This window comes from Diadema antillarum, unplaced genomic scaffold, assembly GCF_040938485.1.
Source record: "Diadema antillarum isolate AM-2024a unplaced genomic scaffold, OU_Dant_1.0 scf00000087, whole genome shotgun sequence".
In the NCBI taxonomy this organism is placed as follows: domain Eukaryota; kingdom Metazoa; phylum Echinodermata; class Echinoidea; order Diadematoida; family Diadematidae; genus Diadema; species Diadema antillarum.
The window spans coordinates 1921890-1940182 of record NW_027270976.1 but is presented as its reverse complement, the minus strand read 5'-3'; the positions used below and the strand labels follow the sequence as shown (position 1 = coordinate 1940182).

At 38.3% G+C, this 18293-nt stretch overlaps 1 protein-coding gene across 3 annotated transcripts in view; it reads left to right on the top strand.

Moving 5' to 3' along the window:
* LOC139718061 (protein dispatched homolog 1-like) overlaps positions 1-18293 on the top strand; it is a 94289-nt gene that overhangs the window by 48405 nt on the left and 27591 nt on the right. For all 3 annotated transcript variants that reach the window (XM_071629556.1, XM_071629555.1, XM_071629554.1), the window contains exon 3: positions 10070-10193. In XM_071629556.1, coding sequence (XP_071485657.1) covers positions 10070-10193 — 124 coding nt within the window. The remainder of the gene's footprint in view (positions 1-10069; positions 10194-18293) is intronic.

Here is an 18293-nt window from a genome sequence, read left to right as displayed (position 1 = left end):
AAACTCAGGGCTTGAAAACATGAGAACCAGGAACAATCTGATTTGTGCTTCACATAGAATTTACCATGTAGATGATTATATTGCATACATGGCAATCTTACTTCTATCTTGTAACCCAATCATAGAGTAGACAAAGGTTTAAGTCACTATGCTATCAATTATTCAGAAGAAATTTTTGGTAAAATCAGGTAGCACCTTCCTCTTGAATTTTTTTTCTTAAGCAAAATAATGCTAAGGGAGTGTGTTTTCAAAAATCTATTTTTTTAGATATGTTGACCTAGCATTGATTTACTGTAGACACATTTGATTGCATTCATGCAGTGGAATCTGTCATACCTCAAGTATTCTTCATGAATAACTTTTTATTTGTGTGTAAGATAAATGTCAAATATTTGAGTCTTCATTTAAATTTGAAAAGGGAGAGAAAAGCCGCAATCTCACTCAGCTAAATGCAAGGAACTGAAGTATCAGGAACAATGTATACCATGTGATATAGGACAGTGAAGGCTAAACTGCATCCATTCACAACTCATCTACGTCAAATCTTCATTGAACGGAGATATGAGTAGCCAGACAAAGCAGTTCTGATAAAGCGATAGTTGTATCAGATAGCCGTCTTGGTGATGGATTCGGGACTTTTTTTATCCATATCCACAACTTTGTAGAAAGGATATCCTGTAAGACTATGCCTGCAATGTGGAGATGACATGGCATACTTCTTTCTATCTAGTTTGTAGAGATGGGCAGAACAAACTTCTCAGGTTTTTGTCTGAATCAGTGCCAGGAGAAGTTTATCTATTTAATATGAAAGAGCTTTGAATAAGTTACCCAAGGGCTTGATTTCTGACTCATCAAAGATGTTCAATTCAAGATTTTGATTGTATGGAAATTTTCAGGGATTTTGTATCAAAATTATCCACGATTTTCAGATTTGTGTAAGTGGCATGCCTTTTCAATTGTAGTGGCATGGAAATGGTAGGATTTTGGAAAGAAGAGGTGCAACATTCATGCATATTTTACATTGGCACTCCTGGCTTTCAATATATCTTATGGTCTTCAGTATTCAATTGATGATAAAGAGATCTTTGTGCAAATTTTGTGTACAATTTTGTATGTACTCATTTCTTTTATGACAAGTATAGTATGATAGGACAAATGCAAAAGTAAAATACAGAAAGTAAAAACACAATGGAGAAATATCCAGTTTGTGGATATCAAAAAGTTTCCAGTGGCTTTCAAATTGCATATGTTATATGCATTTTTGGTGTATTCAACCAGACTAATTCTAAGTGTATTATTCAGGAATTCACATGTAGGAAATCAAAATGGGTATTCACAGCTTCTTCTTCTCCTTTTTTTTTTTTGTGGGAACACTCCTTAAGTTCCAACTAAGTACAACATGTATGTGCACGACAAGTATGTGTACCATGATGTATTTTTGTTTGCTTCTTATGTGTATTTTTTTTTCATAATTTTTGCTAAATGTTTACAATAGTAGCAGTAATGATGTATAAGCATACATGCTTCTTAGACCTGATATGGATTTAGGTTACATGCTGATGAGTAGCTAGTGATATCACCAAACCCTAAATCACCTCCCTGTTTTAGGGAGAAATGATGCAAAATATGAGATATTGTTTGGAGCATTATTGTGCTCTCACTACAAAAATGTTGTAAACTCTTTTTTTAATATATGAGAATTCACAACACATTCTTGCAAAGAAAGTTAGTTAAAGCAGGGCTCCATGCTAACTGTTTTCTCTGGTGGTGGACTCAGTCTAACACTGAAATCTTAAAATCTGAAATTTTGGTAGCCTAAAAATGAAATGTAGTAGCCCTAAATGAAAAGAAACAAAGCAATCCATTTTTAATTTGAAGTACCCAATTAGGCCACCAAAATATAACATTTTGTTTTTGGGAGTTTGATTCCTCAACATCAATTTTCAGTGGCACTGGGCCACTGATAATGACGAGCCCTGCTTAGAGGACCAAAAGTTCTTGATTTCATTTGCGTTTGATATAGCCTCTTCTCTAATGTAGAATCCTGTTAGGGACAAGTGACTGCAGCAAAGAACTCTACTGGGATGAGACAAAGATATAATGGAAGAGAAAGAGAGAAAAAAAACAACAACAACAACATTGCAGGTCACAGAATTACTGAGAGTGAGTTGAAAAGGAAGCATACAGCCATTGCATCTTCATTGAGTTGACTCCTAAGTCATTTGATCTGGTTACTCATCTCATGAAAACATCAGATGTTGTAGTTCTCCCTTCTCAATAAAAGAAGAAGAGAAGAGAACTGAACCCCCCCCCCCCCAGATTATTACCTTGTCTGATAATCTTGTCAGTCTTGTCATGGTAGCAAGAGATGATAATGTCTCTGTAGGTACATAATGTCCAGTCTACTCCTCTCTCTTCTCTGCACCAGTCTTGTAACATTAGTACTACCCTGCCATCGCTTTGAAGAAAAAATATGATACATGTAATTGAGAGGAGCATTTATTTTTAGAATATTAATCCAACTTATCAGAGACACAGACCTTGATGTCCCATTACTCAGATGGTATTGATGCCAGAATGTGATATGTCAGTTACAAGAAACCTTGCCCAATCTAATCTTCGTTTCGTGGAACGCATGGATGTAGGAAGAGACGCGTCTTCCCCATCAAAGCCAGCGACATGTAAAGCAATCTTCTTTCTTTCTTTAATGCATGTCGCCAGTTGTTAACACATGTGGCTGTTATTGTATGGATCAAAGGAGGGACACTGTAGTAAGAGTATTGTATTAACAAGAGGACTCAGATGATGAGCCATTATTTTTTTTTTTTTTTTTTGGGGGGGGGGGGGCGATTACTTCTCTAAACTGAAGAATATCTCAAAAGAATTCCAGTCCAAGCATCTCATTAAATTGTCAATAAAACTGTAGAGTACACTTCCCACAATCCGCGGACTTTGTTAGTCATTGATGCATATATCAGCGGGTAATGGACGTGCTAAATGTTATAAAGGCTGTGATACAATGATGTGAAACCAGTGGCGGATCCAGAGGGGGGCGCACCTGGCGTGCACCCCCTCTTTATTTTTTGTTAAAACAAAAGAACTAAAAAGAAAAAAATAGGGGGGGGGGGGAGAGGCGTGTGCCCCCCTTATATTTTGTAAAGGCGCCTCCCCTGTGTGAAATTCCTGGATCCGCCCTTGGAAACTATCATGCTTTTCAAACCACAAAGGTATAGATGATCATGCCACTCATGCAGAATGTGATGAATTCATTCTTCAAAACATCCCGCAATTGTATCTAGCCACAAAGATGATCATTGTGAATGTCTCAGTGAGTCCAGCATCAATTTCTGAGAACTAATGAATGGTTTGAAAACAAGGAAGTGATACATATGTTGGGAAGTCTCTGAATCATGCCGTGTCATTATATAGTTCATGGGAATGGGTAGAAGGAGTCTGTGCATTCTTTCCTTTCACATTTTTTACATTTTGAGACATGATGAATTCAACATTACTCATATTTCTGTGTGATAACCATCACTTCGTCTGTCAAGACAAGTTCTCAACTTTTTCTCATGCCATTCCTCATGGGGATAGTTAATTCTCCTGGCTTCTGTGCCCAAGTAGCTTTTATCTCCCGACTGCCTTTTATATTCTGCACTCTGCAATATTCTTACCCTCTAATCTCCACTTACTGTGACACCTTTTTATTACCCTGTGAATTTTGGGCTACCCTGGATCTTACATTGCTCCATCCAGATTGCTTTATCTCTAGGCTTTGCTTCATAATCGGTCTTAAAGGGCAGGTTGCCTAACAACAATGTTGTTTGTAATGAAAATGGTGCTCTTAGGCAATTTCATTTCTTGGGTAAAATTTGTCTTGGACTGATTATTTGTATGCTAGTGTAGAGATGACCTGAAGGTTTACTGTTCTCACCTCAGATGACTTCTGTAAAACCAGACATTTTAACATGCATGAAACTGTCACAAATTTCGCAGGGAGCCAGGTAAAAACGTGAAAGTAATTTGCGAAAGTTTCGTACTGCGAAAAAGGCAGTTGGTTCCAATTTGCAAAAGTTTCGTGCCGCAAATGTTTCTGGTTTTATGGTATTGTGATCATATATCTATAATGTTATAGCAATACATGCTGTACTACACAAACAAACAAACAAACAAACAGAAAACTCTATCAAGGGCATCATTGCAGATATTTGTTCAAAGGGAAAATAATCTGTTGGAAGATTGATTGGAATACATTGTATACCATATGTCTCTTCCCCCCCCCCCCCTCATTACAACTGGACCTTCTGCAATGATAACTTTAAAAATAGTCAATCAATCCAAATACAATTTCAGGGTATGAAACTATAACTTATTACCCACCTCTTGCAGAAAACCCTAATTGATTTGCTTCAGTGGTCTAAGAGAAATGATGATTTTTGTAGAGCATGTCAGGAATCCCTTCCCTCCAAGTTCTGTTCATTGTATTCACACATCGATATGCAGTTCCAAGAGCATCCATGTGCTAAACTTGGAAGAATCACATCCATGACATGCTTCACAACGATTCACCTGTGACCACTTAACCAAATTGAATAGGGTTTTCTTCCAAATATTAGCTAAGATGTTATATTTTAAGACCCTGAAATAGCATTCAGACAGTTTCATCATATTGGAAGTTATCAATGCAAAAATCTGATTGTAATTATTTTGGGGATATACTGTATTGATTATAGTAGCTTTTGAGAAGAATGACACAAGGATGTTCCTTCTTGAGAAGTATGTTTGTGATTCTTTCTGATGCAACTAAGGAGGAAAGACAATTACTAACACTGGAGTCTCTAAGACTAGTAGGGCTATATTTTAGTGCCATATTAGATGCACCTGTTAAATGGTTGGTGAAAAAGTTACAAGGGTCTAATGACCACCACATAAGTTTTCACTTCAAGTTTGGTTGCAATTTGATTTAAAAGTTGTCACCCTGCTTCTGAATTATATTAGTTTGCCCCATCCTACTGTGACTGTGAGAGGTCCATGATATGATTCCTTAGATTGACGAGGGAGGAGTTCTGTTTCCTCCATCACCTGTTCAGTCTCTGACTTATTCCCAAAGATCTATTTCTCTCATCTTTCTGTCCTGCTTCTCTTCCTAACCTTCCTTTATCCATGCAGTTATCCATTGGCTGTCACCGATTGTCACTCCCTTCTCTCTCTATCTCACCCACTTTCTATATCTCTCAAACATTCTTGATACCCCCCCCCCCCCCCCCCCCATTTCTCCATGTCATCAATAAAGTGTTCTGGAAGTGGTTCGGGTTACACCAAACTAATTAAATTCTATTCATCGAATGTTGAAAGACAAACAAACTGCCACTTGGAATTGATCTTCGTATGTGTGCTGTGTGCCAACAGCTTGTTTTACATTCCTTGCCAGAAACAGGGCATATAAGGGCATGTTCTGATGATACCAGTATGGGAGTGAGGTGAATGTTTCTCACAAGAAGTAGTGAACCATGAAATCATGGTGATTAAAACTTCAGCCCGGGGTAATTGAAATTCAATTCATTGTGAACGCTCAGATGCCTGTAGTTGCCTTCCCACTTGCATGCCGCCACATGGTGTCTGTGTGAACATGTGGTAAAGCAATGTTCTCTTTAGTGGAAAATGTGATGGTAAATGTTAGACACAAAGGCAAATTTATACCGTACTCCACAGGAAGTGAAAGTGTGAAAATACATCACATCATATCACATTCAGGTTCCAGGCTAGAATACAACAGTATAAGTTATTGTCCTTGTCTTAAAATATCTTTAATTCTTTTAAATTTGTTATGTATAAATGCTTATGAATGTAAAACAAGTACTAGCAAAAGATGAGGAAAGAGACATCCTCCAATTTCCCAGTAAATGCTGTCACTAAATGTTGTTCATCTATGCTCTTGGCAACATTATATTCTGAAGTTTTTAATACATACAATGTATACTTTTGTATAACAATTTATAGGCAGTTTGCTGTTGGGAATTTTGCTGCAAATTGAGAATGCCATGATCTTCAGCTTAGCTGCCACACATAAACTTTGAGTTCTTTCTCTGACAATTTGCTCATCAGGGGTGGTATTCTGAGACTGTTTTATCTCTGTTGTAAGTCTGGTGTAACAAATCAGTATTCTGAACACCGTTTTATCTCTGTTGTAACTTCTGTTGTAACTTCTGTTGTAACTTGTGTTTTATCTTGTGCACTCTTTGCCTGCGCATACCATTGTCTTAGGGTATGCGCACGCGCGTAACAGTGGGCGCAAACCTGAACACCCATTAGATTACACGGTATTCTGAAAACTGTTTTATCTTCTTTAGTAAGTCATGCCTTGTGCAAATTTATGCTTCTGAGATAAAACAGGGTGTTTTAACTCCGTTGTAACTTTCGTTTTAACTTATGTTAGATAGTGAGATAATTCATTAACTCAATATTGTGGTATGCGAGTTCAAAATAAAAAAGATGTACAAAAAATAAAAACAATTTATGTACAGAAAGGCAAAAGATAGCAGTTTGACAAAATGTAAACTCATTCCACAATACAAAATAATTATGCACATAGATGAAAACACAAATACATGAACAGAAAGGTTACCGGCACCGTCGGCAGTTTGTTTTAAGCACTATTCATTTCAAAAATATCTTTCAAAATATCAAACAGTTTTTTTATATGATTTCACTATCTTCACCAATAAGAATTCATTATCAGTACCTTTGGGTGTTTCAAAAATATTTATTGCTGGGGATGGCACGAATCCTGAGAAAAGTATTAGAAGTCTAACATTCCATGATGGAACTTGACGTGATATTGATGATCTCAAAGAGATATCTTGTGAAGATAGTGACAACAACAACAACAACAATGATAATAATGATAATAATAACATGGCATTGCAAGGGCTTAACTTAATTTAGCAGCGTCAAGTTTCCCACAAACCATGAAATTTGGGTTCCTCTTATGAACGCCAGATGTCTTCTTATTTTTTAAACAAAATTTCAAATAAAAAGACTCAATCTGAGATAGCTTTGCGAATCCCCTACTGCACCAACTATATGTCAAAACCGGTTAGAAGGTATAATGATCAAGCTTCTGTTGTAACTTTATTTTATCTCTGGCTCTCTTTACCTGCGCATGCCATTGTCCTATTTGTGCGCACACCAGAGAATGAGCGCTTGTTAAAACGCGCAGAGTTAAGCAAGGCGCATTTGCCCAAGGGAGCAATCTTATTGGTTGAAATGTCTTAGATGCTACTTCTAACAATATTTCCTATTGGATATGATTATTGCGATGGGCGTGATTATCATGACTTACAACACCGTTAAAACAGTTTTTAGAATACCGATTTACAACTGTTTTAGCGGTGTTGTAACTCACAGACTTACAACACAAGTTACAACACAAGTTACAACAGAGATAAAACGGTGTTCAGAATACCACCCCAGGGCAGTGAATATTGTCATAACTGTAACCTCCATGCATACTGTACTGTAAAAGTAGTTTCTTTCGTGGTGGTTTTATTTTCGCACTTTCGCAAAATTAAACAGTTTTTGCCGACTGCGAATTCACAGATTGTGCCGACCACGAATTTAAACACTCGCGAAAAAGTCGGCACTGATGGAAACCGCGAAAATATCTGTACGCAAAAGAAACCACTTTTACAGTATTTGTGCACAGATGCACATCTTTGAAATCTGAGTGCTATACAAAGAATATGCAGAATGCTACAAATACTGTGCATATCTTTCAATAGAGTCAAACTTAACCTTACTTTGGATGACATCAGATATTGGGAACAAAAGTGTAATGGATGTACAGAGGAGGATTTACATCAGAAGAAAAATGACACAAATGGCTGTGCAGGAGTGGCACAAATCAGTCTGACCCAGAATGCTTCTTTGAGAATGACAGACTGGGGATGAGATGGCAGCCGGCATTTTTTTTTTTTTTTTTTGACCTGGCCAGTAGTTGTCCATCAGCTTTTCATTCCCCCTTCATATTTCTCAAAGCTGTCTGCCCCCTCCCCGTGTTCCTTTAGAGCGAGAAAGAAAGGGAAAGCAAGAGAGAGTTAAGGGACAGTTGCAAAGACTCGCAGGGATTAAAGGGTGATACCTATTTTTGGCTCTTTCAAATTCCTGATGGTCTACCGTCCAGCCTTGCCCACTTCTTTCTTCCGAGTTCACAAGAAGTTTGCAAAGATCGTACTGGTTACTATTGTGAATGGGTCATCATCTACTGTAAAACAGGGAATGTTCTCGTGCATTTTAATTTCGCGAGAGCCAAGATGTGCGAAAATAAAATGCATGTGGAGGTTCTCGTCTACACTATACACATTGAATGTTAATGGCAACTCGCGAAAACTTCATGCCGCGAAAAAGGCCGTCGGCTCCAATTCGCGAAAATTTCATGCCGCGAAAATATCGTGTTTTAGAGTATACACCCATACTTTTATTTGTTTGTGGGCAGAAACTTTTCTGCATTTGTTTCGTAATCAATGTTAATAAACAATTAATGAGATGTACTTTTGAGAAAGTAACCAGGCAATAATTGATACAGTGTACACAGGATGAGACTATCATAGGCAATGATTGAAGTGATGATAGAAAAAAATACTCACGTATTGGTGTGGAGTATTCAATAAATGATGATTTTCCACTTTGTATCATCATGTGTTTGGAGGTGTAAGTGGATGCAAAGGAAAAAATGTGTCTTGCTTGTACGTGTCACATTCTTAAATCAGAGCACACTCTTGTATGAAAGGACTGTCAAACTTTGAATGTTAGTTGATAGAAAACAGAAAGACTTCCATAATGTCTATTTTACGCTCTGCTAGATCTACGTGTATAAGAGGAGCACGCTGTTGTCATACTCGCAAAAAAATATGATATGATCAGTTTATATCATGATAGAAGAGAATGAAACCAATCTGCTAACTGTATTGTTTTACATTTTCAAGGCATTTTGATAAAAGACCAGTTATGACTTTTTTATATTAGAAAATTCTCCTGATTTATCCTTTTTTCTTTTGTTTGATATTCACAAGAGAATGTAAGTAAACTGGCATCTTAGTGACTAATTTTGGCTGTACTCTTTAAGAGGAAGATGGGCAATTGATCATTATTGAATTGTAGTTGCTAAAGTGTGCTTGAAGAGATTTCTCCTCTGAAGTGAAAAAAGGAAGCTTATTTTGTGGACAAGTTCCTCAATGATGCTTAATCTGTGTAAATGCTTGAAGCTGAAAGCTTGCTCGAAATGTCAAACTTGTCATTCATTGGCTAGGCTTCCTCTAGGATTGTTACTCACTGTAGTTAGTGACTGATCATGACCAGCATAGAGTTGGGTATAATTAGAGTCTGTACCTAATGAATTCTGTCCATGTTCTTGTCCAGTGTAGGTGAGACCATTACAGCCATCTCCATCACCATCAATTCTACCCATTCAATCTCCAACACAAATTAGATTCACACCCAAAGTGAGGCTTGAAATTATTCTACAGCATGTACCTCTGAATGGCATATGTGTTATTGACCCAAACTTCATCTGTTGTCCACATCCATTATTAATCTGTCGAGTCTACTCCATCTTTTAATTCATCTGTTCTCCATTCGCTGTTTCTCAGTGCGCTGAAGGCTTCTCTCCCTATCTGTCTGTTGGGCAATGAACATCAATTTTAATTTTCAAATTTTTTATGAATATTTATTCAATCATCAATCTTTTCATTTATCTTTTTATCAAATTATGTTGTGTATGTATATTTATCCACATAGCTCTTTCTCTATGATAACTACCTCGGGGGTGTTTCATAAAGCTGTTCTTAAAGTTACGAAGGACTTAAGAACGACTGGTGATCAGTTCTTGTGTTGAATTTTTGAAATTATAGAAAGTATAGCACATCCGAACTGATCACCAATTGTTCGTAAGTCGTTCGTAACTTTAAGAACAGCTTTATGAAACACCCCCCAGTTTAGCAATATGTCAGTGTCTAAATTTTGACATTGTCTCGCAGCATCTTATCTCCTCTCTCCATCTCTCCCCATGCAGGTATGCCATGCTCCTGAATCGCTACTCTGTCATCATCATCCTCCTCATCATCGCCATGGTTTCAGCATGTGGCGTCGTGGCGGTTCTCTTCTTTGAGACTCCAGACTTCTCTGACCCAATTGCGGTAGGTGGAGGAATTTGGGGAGGGAAATGTCAGAATTCTAGGAGTTGTCTAAACTTCTCTCATACATTTTACCCCTCAGTAGATTGTGCTCCTTCCCCGTTATACCCATCCCCTCCCCCTCCTTTTCGCAGAATCGTAGCTTTGACGCAGTTGGAGGGAGTCCAGCATGGATGGATCTGGGACGGCTGGTGTACAAGATCGCCAGCTGGCACCCTACCTTGGCCTTAGCACTCACTGGCCCGGCTTCAATTTCAGACATGATAAAAGTGTGTTGGTATTTGGAAAGACGTCACAGGAAATGAGTGATGAGGCTCAGTGGAGCTAGACAGGCTGAATTTTTTATGGCATTGACCACTAATAACAGCAGTACACCAGACCATGTTAGATAAAACAAATGAGAGTTCTTGGAAGAGTTTTGTAGATGTAGACAGGTCACTCAAGACTTTCTGGTGATGTGATTCCTCTTTTCCAAGGAAACCTGAATCATGGAGCTGAATCATTATCCTTTGAATGTTTAAATCCTACTCTATCCACCGGTATTTTGATGACGTGTTGGGGTTTATGGAATTAGATCTGAAAGAAGATTTGAAAGACTTTTTGACTTTTTTGTTGTTGTATTTCAGGCATCTTCCTCCCTGAATTCAATTTTTTTTCTTTTAGGATTTTGTGGGTAAATCCTAATATGTTAAACTAGTGTAAGCAAATGATGAAAAATGTTATTTTGTGCATTTAGACTGAATAATGTAACATGTTTAATCAATATTTTACATTTCAAACTTAGATAAACTGTCTGTTGGCTCTTAACATGAAAAAAAGAATCACAATTCATTTTATTTGAGAGGTCATGTGACAGCATCTGGCTTCAAGAGATAAGAGAAATGGACCACACGTCTGAGATAGAATCCCTGGTTACCATGACACTTTGATTTGGTCTGCTTCAGATTGTTGTAAATCTTAGCTCGACTAGATTCATATTCTGTTCACATCACATGCTGAGTTGATGAAGCTGCTGTTTTACAGTAGGATGCCTGCTATTTGTCACAGCAGGTACACCTGGTTGGTAGCCAAAAAAATGCATTGCAAATACCTAGCCTTGAGAGCTTCATTTCTACCTATAGAGAGAAAAAATTAGCCAGAAAAAAAAAAATGCTATCAAATGTCAGCTTTGCGTCAGGGAAAAGAAATCCTTGTCAGGAAATGAAAATCCATCAAGAGCCCAGTAAATGTAGCGGCATCGGCTGTCGGAAAGAGAGAATGTCGCATTAGGAGGTGGGTAGGGTACGGAGGAGATGGTTATTGATCACTAGGACCCTCTCTCTCTCTGCCAGGAATTTAATACCGGAGTAATACTCCTCTGTCTCACTCTTTCTGCATCATGATGGAAAACAAGTGGGGATGCCCTCCAGGCATGACCCTCCATCTTTAGAGTCAGCGAACTAAAGTGCTCTAAAAGATGTCAACAGTAAGTCCACCTCCATCAGAGCTTCTGAGAGATGCCGGTTGAAGGGGGCGTGTGCGTAGGGTGAGGGGTGTCAGTCAGGGTTAATGTCGTAAGGTTATTCATTAGAAGTTTTCTCACCGAGTTCGAGGCACGTTTGATGCTCACTTTAGGGAAATGGGTTAGACAGAATGAACCTGTCAGCTAAAAACAGATGCATGTAAAGTGCAATGATGTGATGTTGTGCCTCATGGGTGTAAAATCTTGCAAATATGGGAGCAATAGTCTTCAGATAGTCAAAAGCAGTATTTACAGGTTTGTGGTAAGTAATCTGATTTCAGGGATCTGCCAAGAAACTTGTGTGGGTGACATGATTTACCAGGATATTGAGTTGTTTTGGAGCAGCGTATTTTGAGATCAGGAGTGTAAAATAATCGTGATCATAATACACAACTCTTATTCCTGAAGCACTCTCCCTGTTCAGGTAATGGGTAGATAAAATGTTATGTGATGACCGATCATGCCCTAACAGTAGTACTTCCTGTAAGCTGCAAGCAGTTCAATTTCGCTGCATGAGATCTATGGCTACTGTTGTGGCCCAATTTGTAAACGATTATTTAAAAAAAAAAAAAAAAAAAATACCCAGCAACTATGAATAATTTACTCTCAGATTACAATACTGTTGGCATACCTTTTTTAGCTAATGTTTCACATTTTCGTCATAACCCAACTGAAACTGCATTAGCACAGCATTATTTCATGCATCTTATGCATATGTGTCCATTTTAGAGCAAATTTGACAGTTTCTTCAAGCATGTGGAAACTATGTTTCACCGTTGAAGAAACAGATACCTTTTTTTTTTGCACGAACTTTGATTGATGTAAAAACATACTGCTTTCTTCGAAACTTCTAGCCACATCACAAGTTTTATCTGTTCAAATATCTGCAGATATCAAAGTGCCCTAGATTGCCATAGATTGGAAGTAAGAGAAAGTCAATCTGTCTGTATCTATGTGTACTTCTTTTATTAGTATTTGATTAAATTCTCTATGAGCTCTACTTATTTGCAGTTTGTAGTGGAACAGTGAATTAGGTTTGAAGGAAACAGCCCTTGGTACATGTATCTTACATTGGCCCAGATTCTCCGGCCATCTTGTTGGTCATTCTTCGTCACTCAGGGTGAGATGTCACTATTGCACAATGAAATTTGTACACAGCATAGCGTGTGACACTGTTTATTAATCCTGGCATGCCTGAAATTATTCTGATTAAATACCAAGGTTCCCGTTTGCATTTCTAATTGCAGGTATTTTCTTAACATTTGGGGTTGATAAGCGAGAGTCAGATCCTTTTTTTTCCCCTCTCTCATCTCTCTTACCTTGGTAAGTGTGTTGGGGGCCCCAGAGCTGGGGCAGTGTTTACCATAGTTTGAATTCTGATGGTTCCTGTACACACCCGTCATGGGCAGGATAGTGGAGTGCAAAAAGGGCGCTTGTACGGTCTCTCATGAGATTTATTGTCAGTGAGGATTCAGTTATTACGGGATACATCATGTTGTGTTTACAGTGAAAATGTAACAGATTGAAGTATGTGCCTGTGCAAGTTAAGCTCCTTAATAACACATGTCCTACATTTTTAGGTGATAAAGATTTCACTGCCTGTATCGTGTTTATTGAGACACCACCCAACCGTAAAGTTTCAACAGACATTTTATAGGTCATGTAACTAAGAAGGCAGCATACCACTATAAATCATTCTCTAGGCACCAGTTCTGAGATGTTCGGAAAATATTTTCTAACTTCCCAAATGGGCAATGGGTCAAAAGTGCTGTGCATTTAATTGACAAGTACCCATTTGTTTTATTTGCCCAAGAATGAGGTTAGGTTGGTTCAGGTGAGTTTTAATGTGAGATTGTAGCCCTCTGAGTCAACTGATATTAATTCAATTAGACCAGTGAATTTAATGTCTTTACATAAATGTGCTTTTAGAACTTTTCATCCCTATTCACAAAATGCCCTGAAAATGCTCAAGTATATTCTCCAAAGCAAGTGATACACTGAACATGAGATGTCACAGACTATGGCACCACTCTCTGCTATCTTGTGAAGATTTGAAGTTGTTCAGCTCATCCCAAAGTGTGGAAGGCAGTATGTTAGTGTGATTGTACACCAGTCTGCATTCTATGTAGAACAGGTTCATTGGCATACAAAATGTGTCACAGTTCTTGTTAAGGAAGCTTGCTGCTGAATTGTTTATGCAGAGCCGACACATAGCAGAGAGGCACATTCCCACTAGCAGGATGTTTGCCCAACAAACATGGCATGTTGCATTCAGGCAAACATATTAGCACATACGCTGAGCTCCGCATTGTTGGGAATTGAAATGGATAGTGCAATCTCAAAAAAAGACAGGGAAACAGATGTGGTAGCATCTATAGAAGCTTTCAGTTGCTTTTTTTTTTGCTGTCTCTATTTCTTTATTCTTATTCTTCTTTTTTTTCTTCACTTAGAGCCTGGTTGATACTAGTAGCAATCACGTGCTATCTGTTTTGATTGAATATTGAGAAGTTAGAATTTCTCACCTGTTTTTCCTCAACATGTGTGGTTATCTTTGACTGTTGCTGGGATTTTGTCTTGCTTTCAGCAAGGAGCCTAGCTTGATCTTTTAAGTGTATTGGCTGTGAAACACACACACACACACACACACACACACACACACACACACACCCTCCCACCTACACTCAATATTTAAACCCAAACTGTCTTACTTACATGCACTTTTGCAATGTTATCTACTTGCAGGGAGAGCTGATTGTGTGAAGGGAAAAAAAAGTAAAAGTGAATAAAAATGGAAAATCAAAGAAAAATAAAAGAACCAAATGTTGTACAGTAACATCAGTGTATTTAACCAGTTCCTGGGTAGGAATTTCATTGAATATGGATGGAGATGTGCCATAGAAAGGTATCATTTGCTATCAGAAACTGTGTTAGTGACAGTGAAGGGACACACTCGCTTGTCTTCTCTCCCTCCAAGCTGAATCATGGCCTGGCGTTTATCGCAGCACAATCAAAGATGGAGTCTCAATTTGCGCAGATGCGTGAAAAGTCAGTGGCAAACTTGACATGCAGTATCTTTCCCGAGTGACCGCTTGACCAGCTGACTGCCTTAGAGGTCAGTAGCCAGGCACCACTGCCAGGGCAATGCCTAGAGGTGTCCTGGATGTTCCACAGTTGATTAACCTGTCAGGTCAATGCTAGAAATCACCTGCTCATTGTATGTGTGCAGCCTAGATGCCACTGCATGGAAAGCAATCTCTCCCTAACTTCAGGCCATGCTCAGATGGATTTTCCATCTCCGCATCCAGACTCAACCAATTCTCTTACTTTTTATTTCTCTTCAGTGTAATTTTCATATCCTTCCTCTGATGATGAATTTCAAATTTCTGTTCACCTGAACATCCAACCTTAAAGGGGGGGGGGGGTCCCTTTTCTTATAAGAGTGATATTATCTAACATTTTCTCAGTAATTCATTTTCAGTGTTTGTTGCTTATTTTTCACAGTAGCACCATGTTTCACTGTGCATAATTGCTCATGCTGTCAATACTTCATACAATTGTTCGATCATCAAAGCTTTGTGCTGTGATACACTGTAAAACATGATATATTCACGGCATATAATTTTCGCGAATTGGAGCGGATGGCATTTTTTGCAGCATGAAATTTTTGCGAATCGCCACTAATGCATAGTGTAGAAAAGAACTTTCTCGTGCATTTTAATTTCGTGTATCTTTGCTCTCGCAAAATTTGAGAAATTAAAATGCACGCAAACATTCCTCGTTTTTACAGTAGTAAGGAAGGATAGTATCTTACAAGATTCTGAGAGAAATGTATTGAAATTCAGGGTCACAGGTCAGGTTATATTTCAAACTTACATTGTTCAGATGAAGCATGAAGTATACATTGTTCTGATAACATGATACATGGTGATACAATGATGGGACGAGACCGAACAACAAACTTATTAGATTTGTGCATAGAGTGCTGGATGTTAGGAATAAGATATCTTCAAATGATGACATTTTAAAGCCAGTGCATAGGACTGTAAAATACATTCAGTAGACTAGAATCATCAAAGTTAATCCATATGTAGTTTATCACATGGGAAATCTCATGTCAATTATACAAAATAGTATAAGATCCGTCTGGTATGAATATGTATTACCTTGGTGAAATGTGACATATGCAGTGGTAATATCAGCTGATGAGGTGATAGTGAATGTTGCAATGTATCTGGTTCATGTGTCAGATTAGCTTTCAATGTTAATTCACTGAAAAGTGCACATGTAATTTTATTTTACATACATCAAAAATATGTGTTCAGCCCCATCACCTGCACATACTACCATCTTTACTCATGTGTCTCTCTGAATATTTGTACACCATTCGCACAAGATATCCCCACTTTGAAGAACAATGACTGCTAATAAATCAAGAATTAAGTCTACAGCAAAATGAGAAATCAAAACAGTGATGCTGTCCTCCCAAGGAAAAATGACCAGCTGAGATTTCCTTCCTTCTTTCTTTCTTTCCTTCCTTCTCACTCTATCCATCTGATTGGTTCCCTCTCTATTTCATAATCTGTCTGTCTTCATTTCCGCTCCCTTCCTCATTAAGTGGACTCCACTCTCGATGTCCACTCCATAGACCTGTTTGTTCCAGGTCAGAGGAATGCAGAGGAGTGGACACTCCGTGTTTTCTCTCACATTTCATGTGAAGGCCTGATGGTCACATGCGAGATCTGTTAGCCGCACTTAAATCAAGACATCAAATATACTCCAGTGAACTGCCCATTCGCAGGTCTGTCCAACGTCTGACATTGACCTTTCTCATTTAATCTAATTTCATCCCTCCCTTGCTACAACTTACACAGAAAAGCAATCCATATGGTGTGTATAATATACGAGGTAAAGTGCAGCTAGGCCTATCTGCAAGGAATTGATTGGCCTATGTCCAAGATCAAGACAAAAAAAAAAGAAGAGAAACCATCAAAGCTACATTGCACAATGAAAAGTATGATTGAATGGTCTTGACAGTCCTGGGATGAGATAAAGCCACTAGCAAAGTTAGATGGATTACTATGAAACACAATATTTTCGCAGCATGCAATTTTCGCGAATTGGAGCCAACGGCCTATTTCGCGAGTTGCCTCTAACATTCAATGCATATAGTGTAGACAAGAACTTTCATGTGCGTTTTGATTTTGCGAATCTTGGCTCTTGCGAAATTCGCAAAGTTAAAATGCACATAAACATTCCCCATTTTACAGTATCATATTTTCACCGTGCAGTAGCACCATTGCATTGGTTGTGCAGTAAGGAGAGACATAGATAGGTAGTAAAAAGAACGTAAAGGAAGAAGAAAAATCCAGCTAGAAGAGTAGGGGAAGGAAGGAAAAAAAAAACAACCATAGAGAGAGAGAAGGTGAAATGGCGGGTGAAGGGGTGGGGGTGGAGAGGAAGTAGCTATAGTAGCTTGATGCATTGGCACATCCGACATAGTGGCCTGAATCCAGGTTGATGTATTCAGATATTTTAGTTTGCATGTGAGTTCTGAAGCCAAAGAGACAGGGCTAACTTCCTTCCAAGTCATTTCTTGGACCTGTGTGATTCTGTTATATCAGCTGTCATGAAAATATTAGCAATCGATTTAGATCATGAGTTATTGAGTAAGAAGAATTTGTCACTTGTTTGGAGGAATGCTGAAATAGCAATAAAATCGTGATCAAGAGCCTCATGAATTTTCCAGTATCATTCATAATAATTCAATTCAGTTGTATACTTCTTTGAAATTGAAGTGAATGTTTCACAGGAACATATGTTACAGTTCTAGAAACATCACACTTTGGGATTCAACACATGATCAGGATGCCTGTTTGGAAATGAACTACAAATTTTGAAGCAGGTCATGCATGTTTTAGCATCTGAACTCTCATTTAACCCTCTGCCTGAGTAATGCTATTTGATTCATTAGGCTTATCATTCAATCTCTTTTTATTCAACAATATTTTAAGACATTTTGGTTAAGAAAATCTCATTAAATCTTGTTCAATCCAAGCAAACTATGCTTCAAGAACTTACGTTGTGTGCATACTATACTATATTTCCAAGAAACTAGCTGTATCCAGATATCATGTATCTTGTTACTTTGAGCCCTGAATTTGCAAACCTTTGGAAGGTTGTTCCTTCAATGCTAATTAATCTGTGAGTGCAACCAATAAATCTATGGATTTGAATTACAGACTCAATTGCCCGACTGAATCTGAAATCCGATAGAAGGAGCTGATTTGGAGGGAGGTATTTGGGGCATCTGATTCCAAATTGGCCTCCTGCTAGGTTGGCTACACCATCCCCGCCCATGCACCGGTCTCACCGGAAGCCCAGTATCACATGGTGGGCCGCCATAGCCGAGGATTACATCGTGAGCTGAGGGACTGGTATCAGAGATGTATTAGGAGAGAAATCATTTCATCCTTGAATCAAGTTGGAGCAAAATTATGAACCAGATCCTGACATGTACGAGTTGCAATCTCTGTATAGATCTACATGTCACTGATTGTGCTGCGTTGCAGTTTGCGTGTTTGCTTTGTTTTTACCTTGTAGAC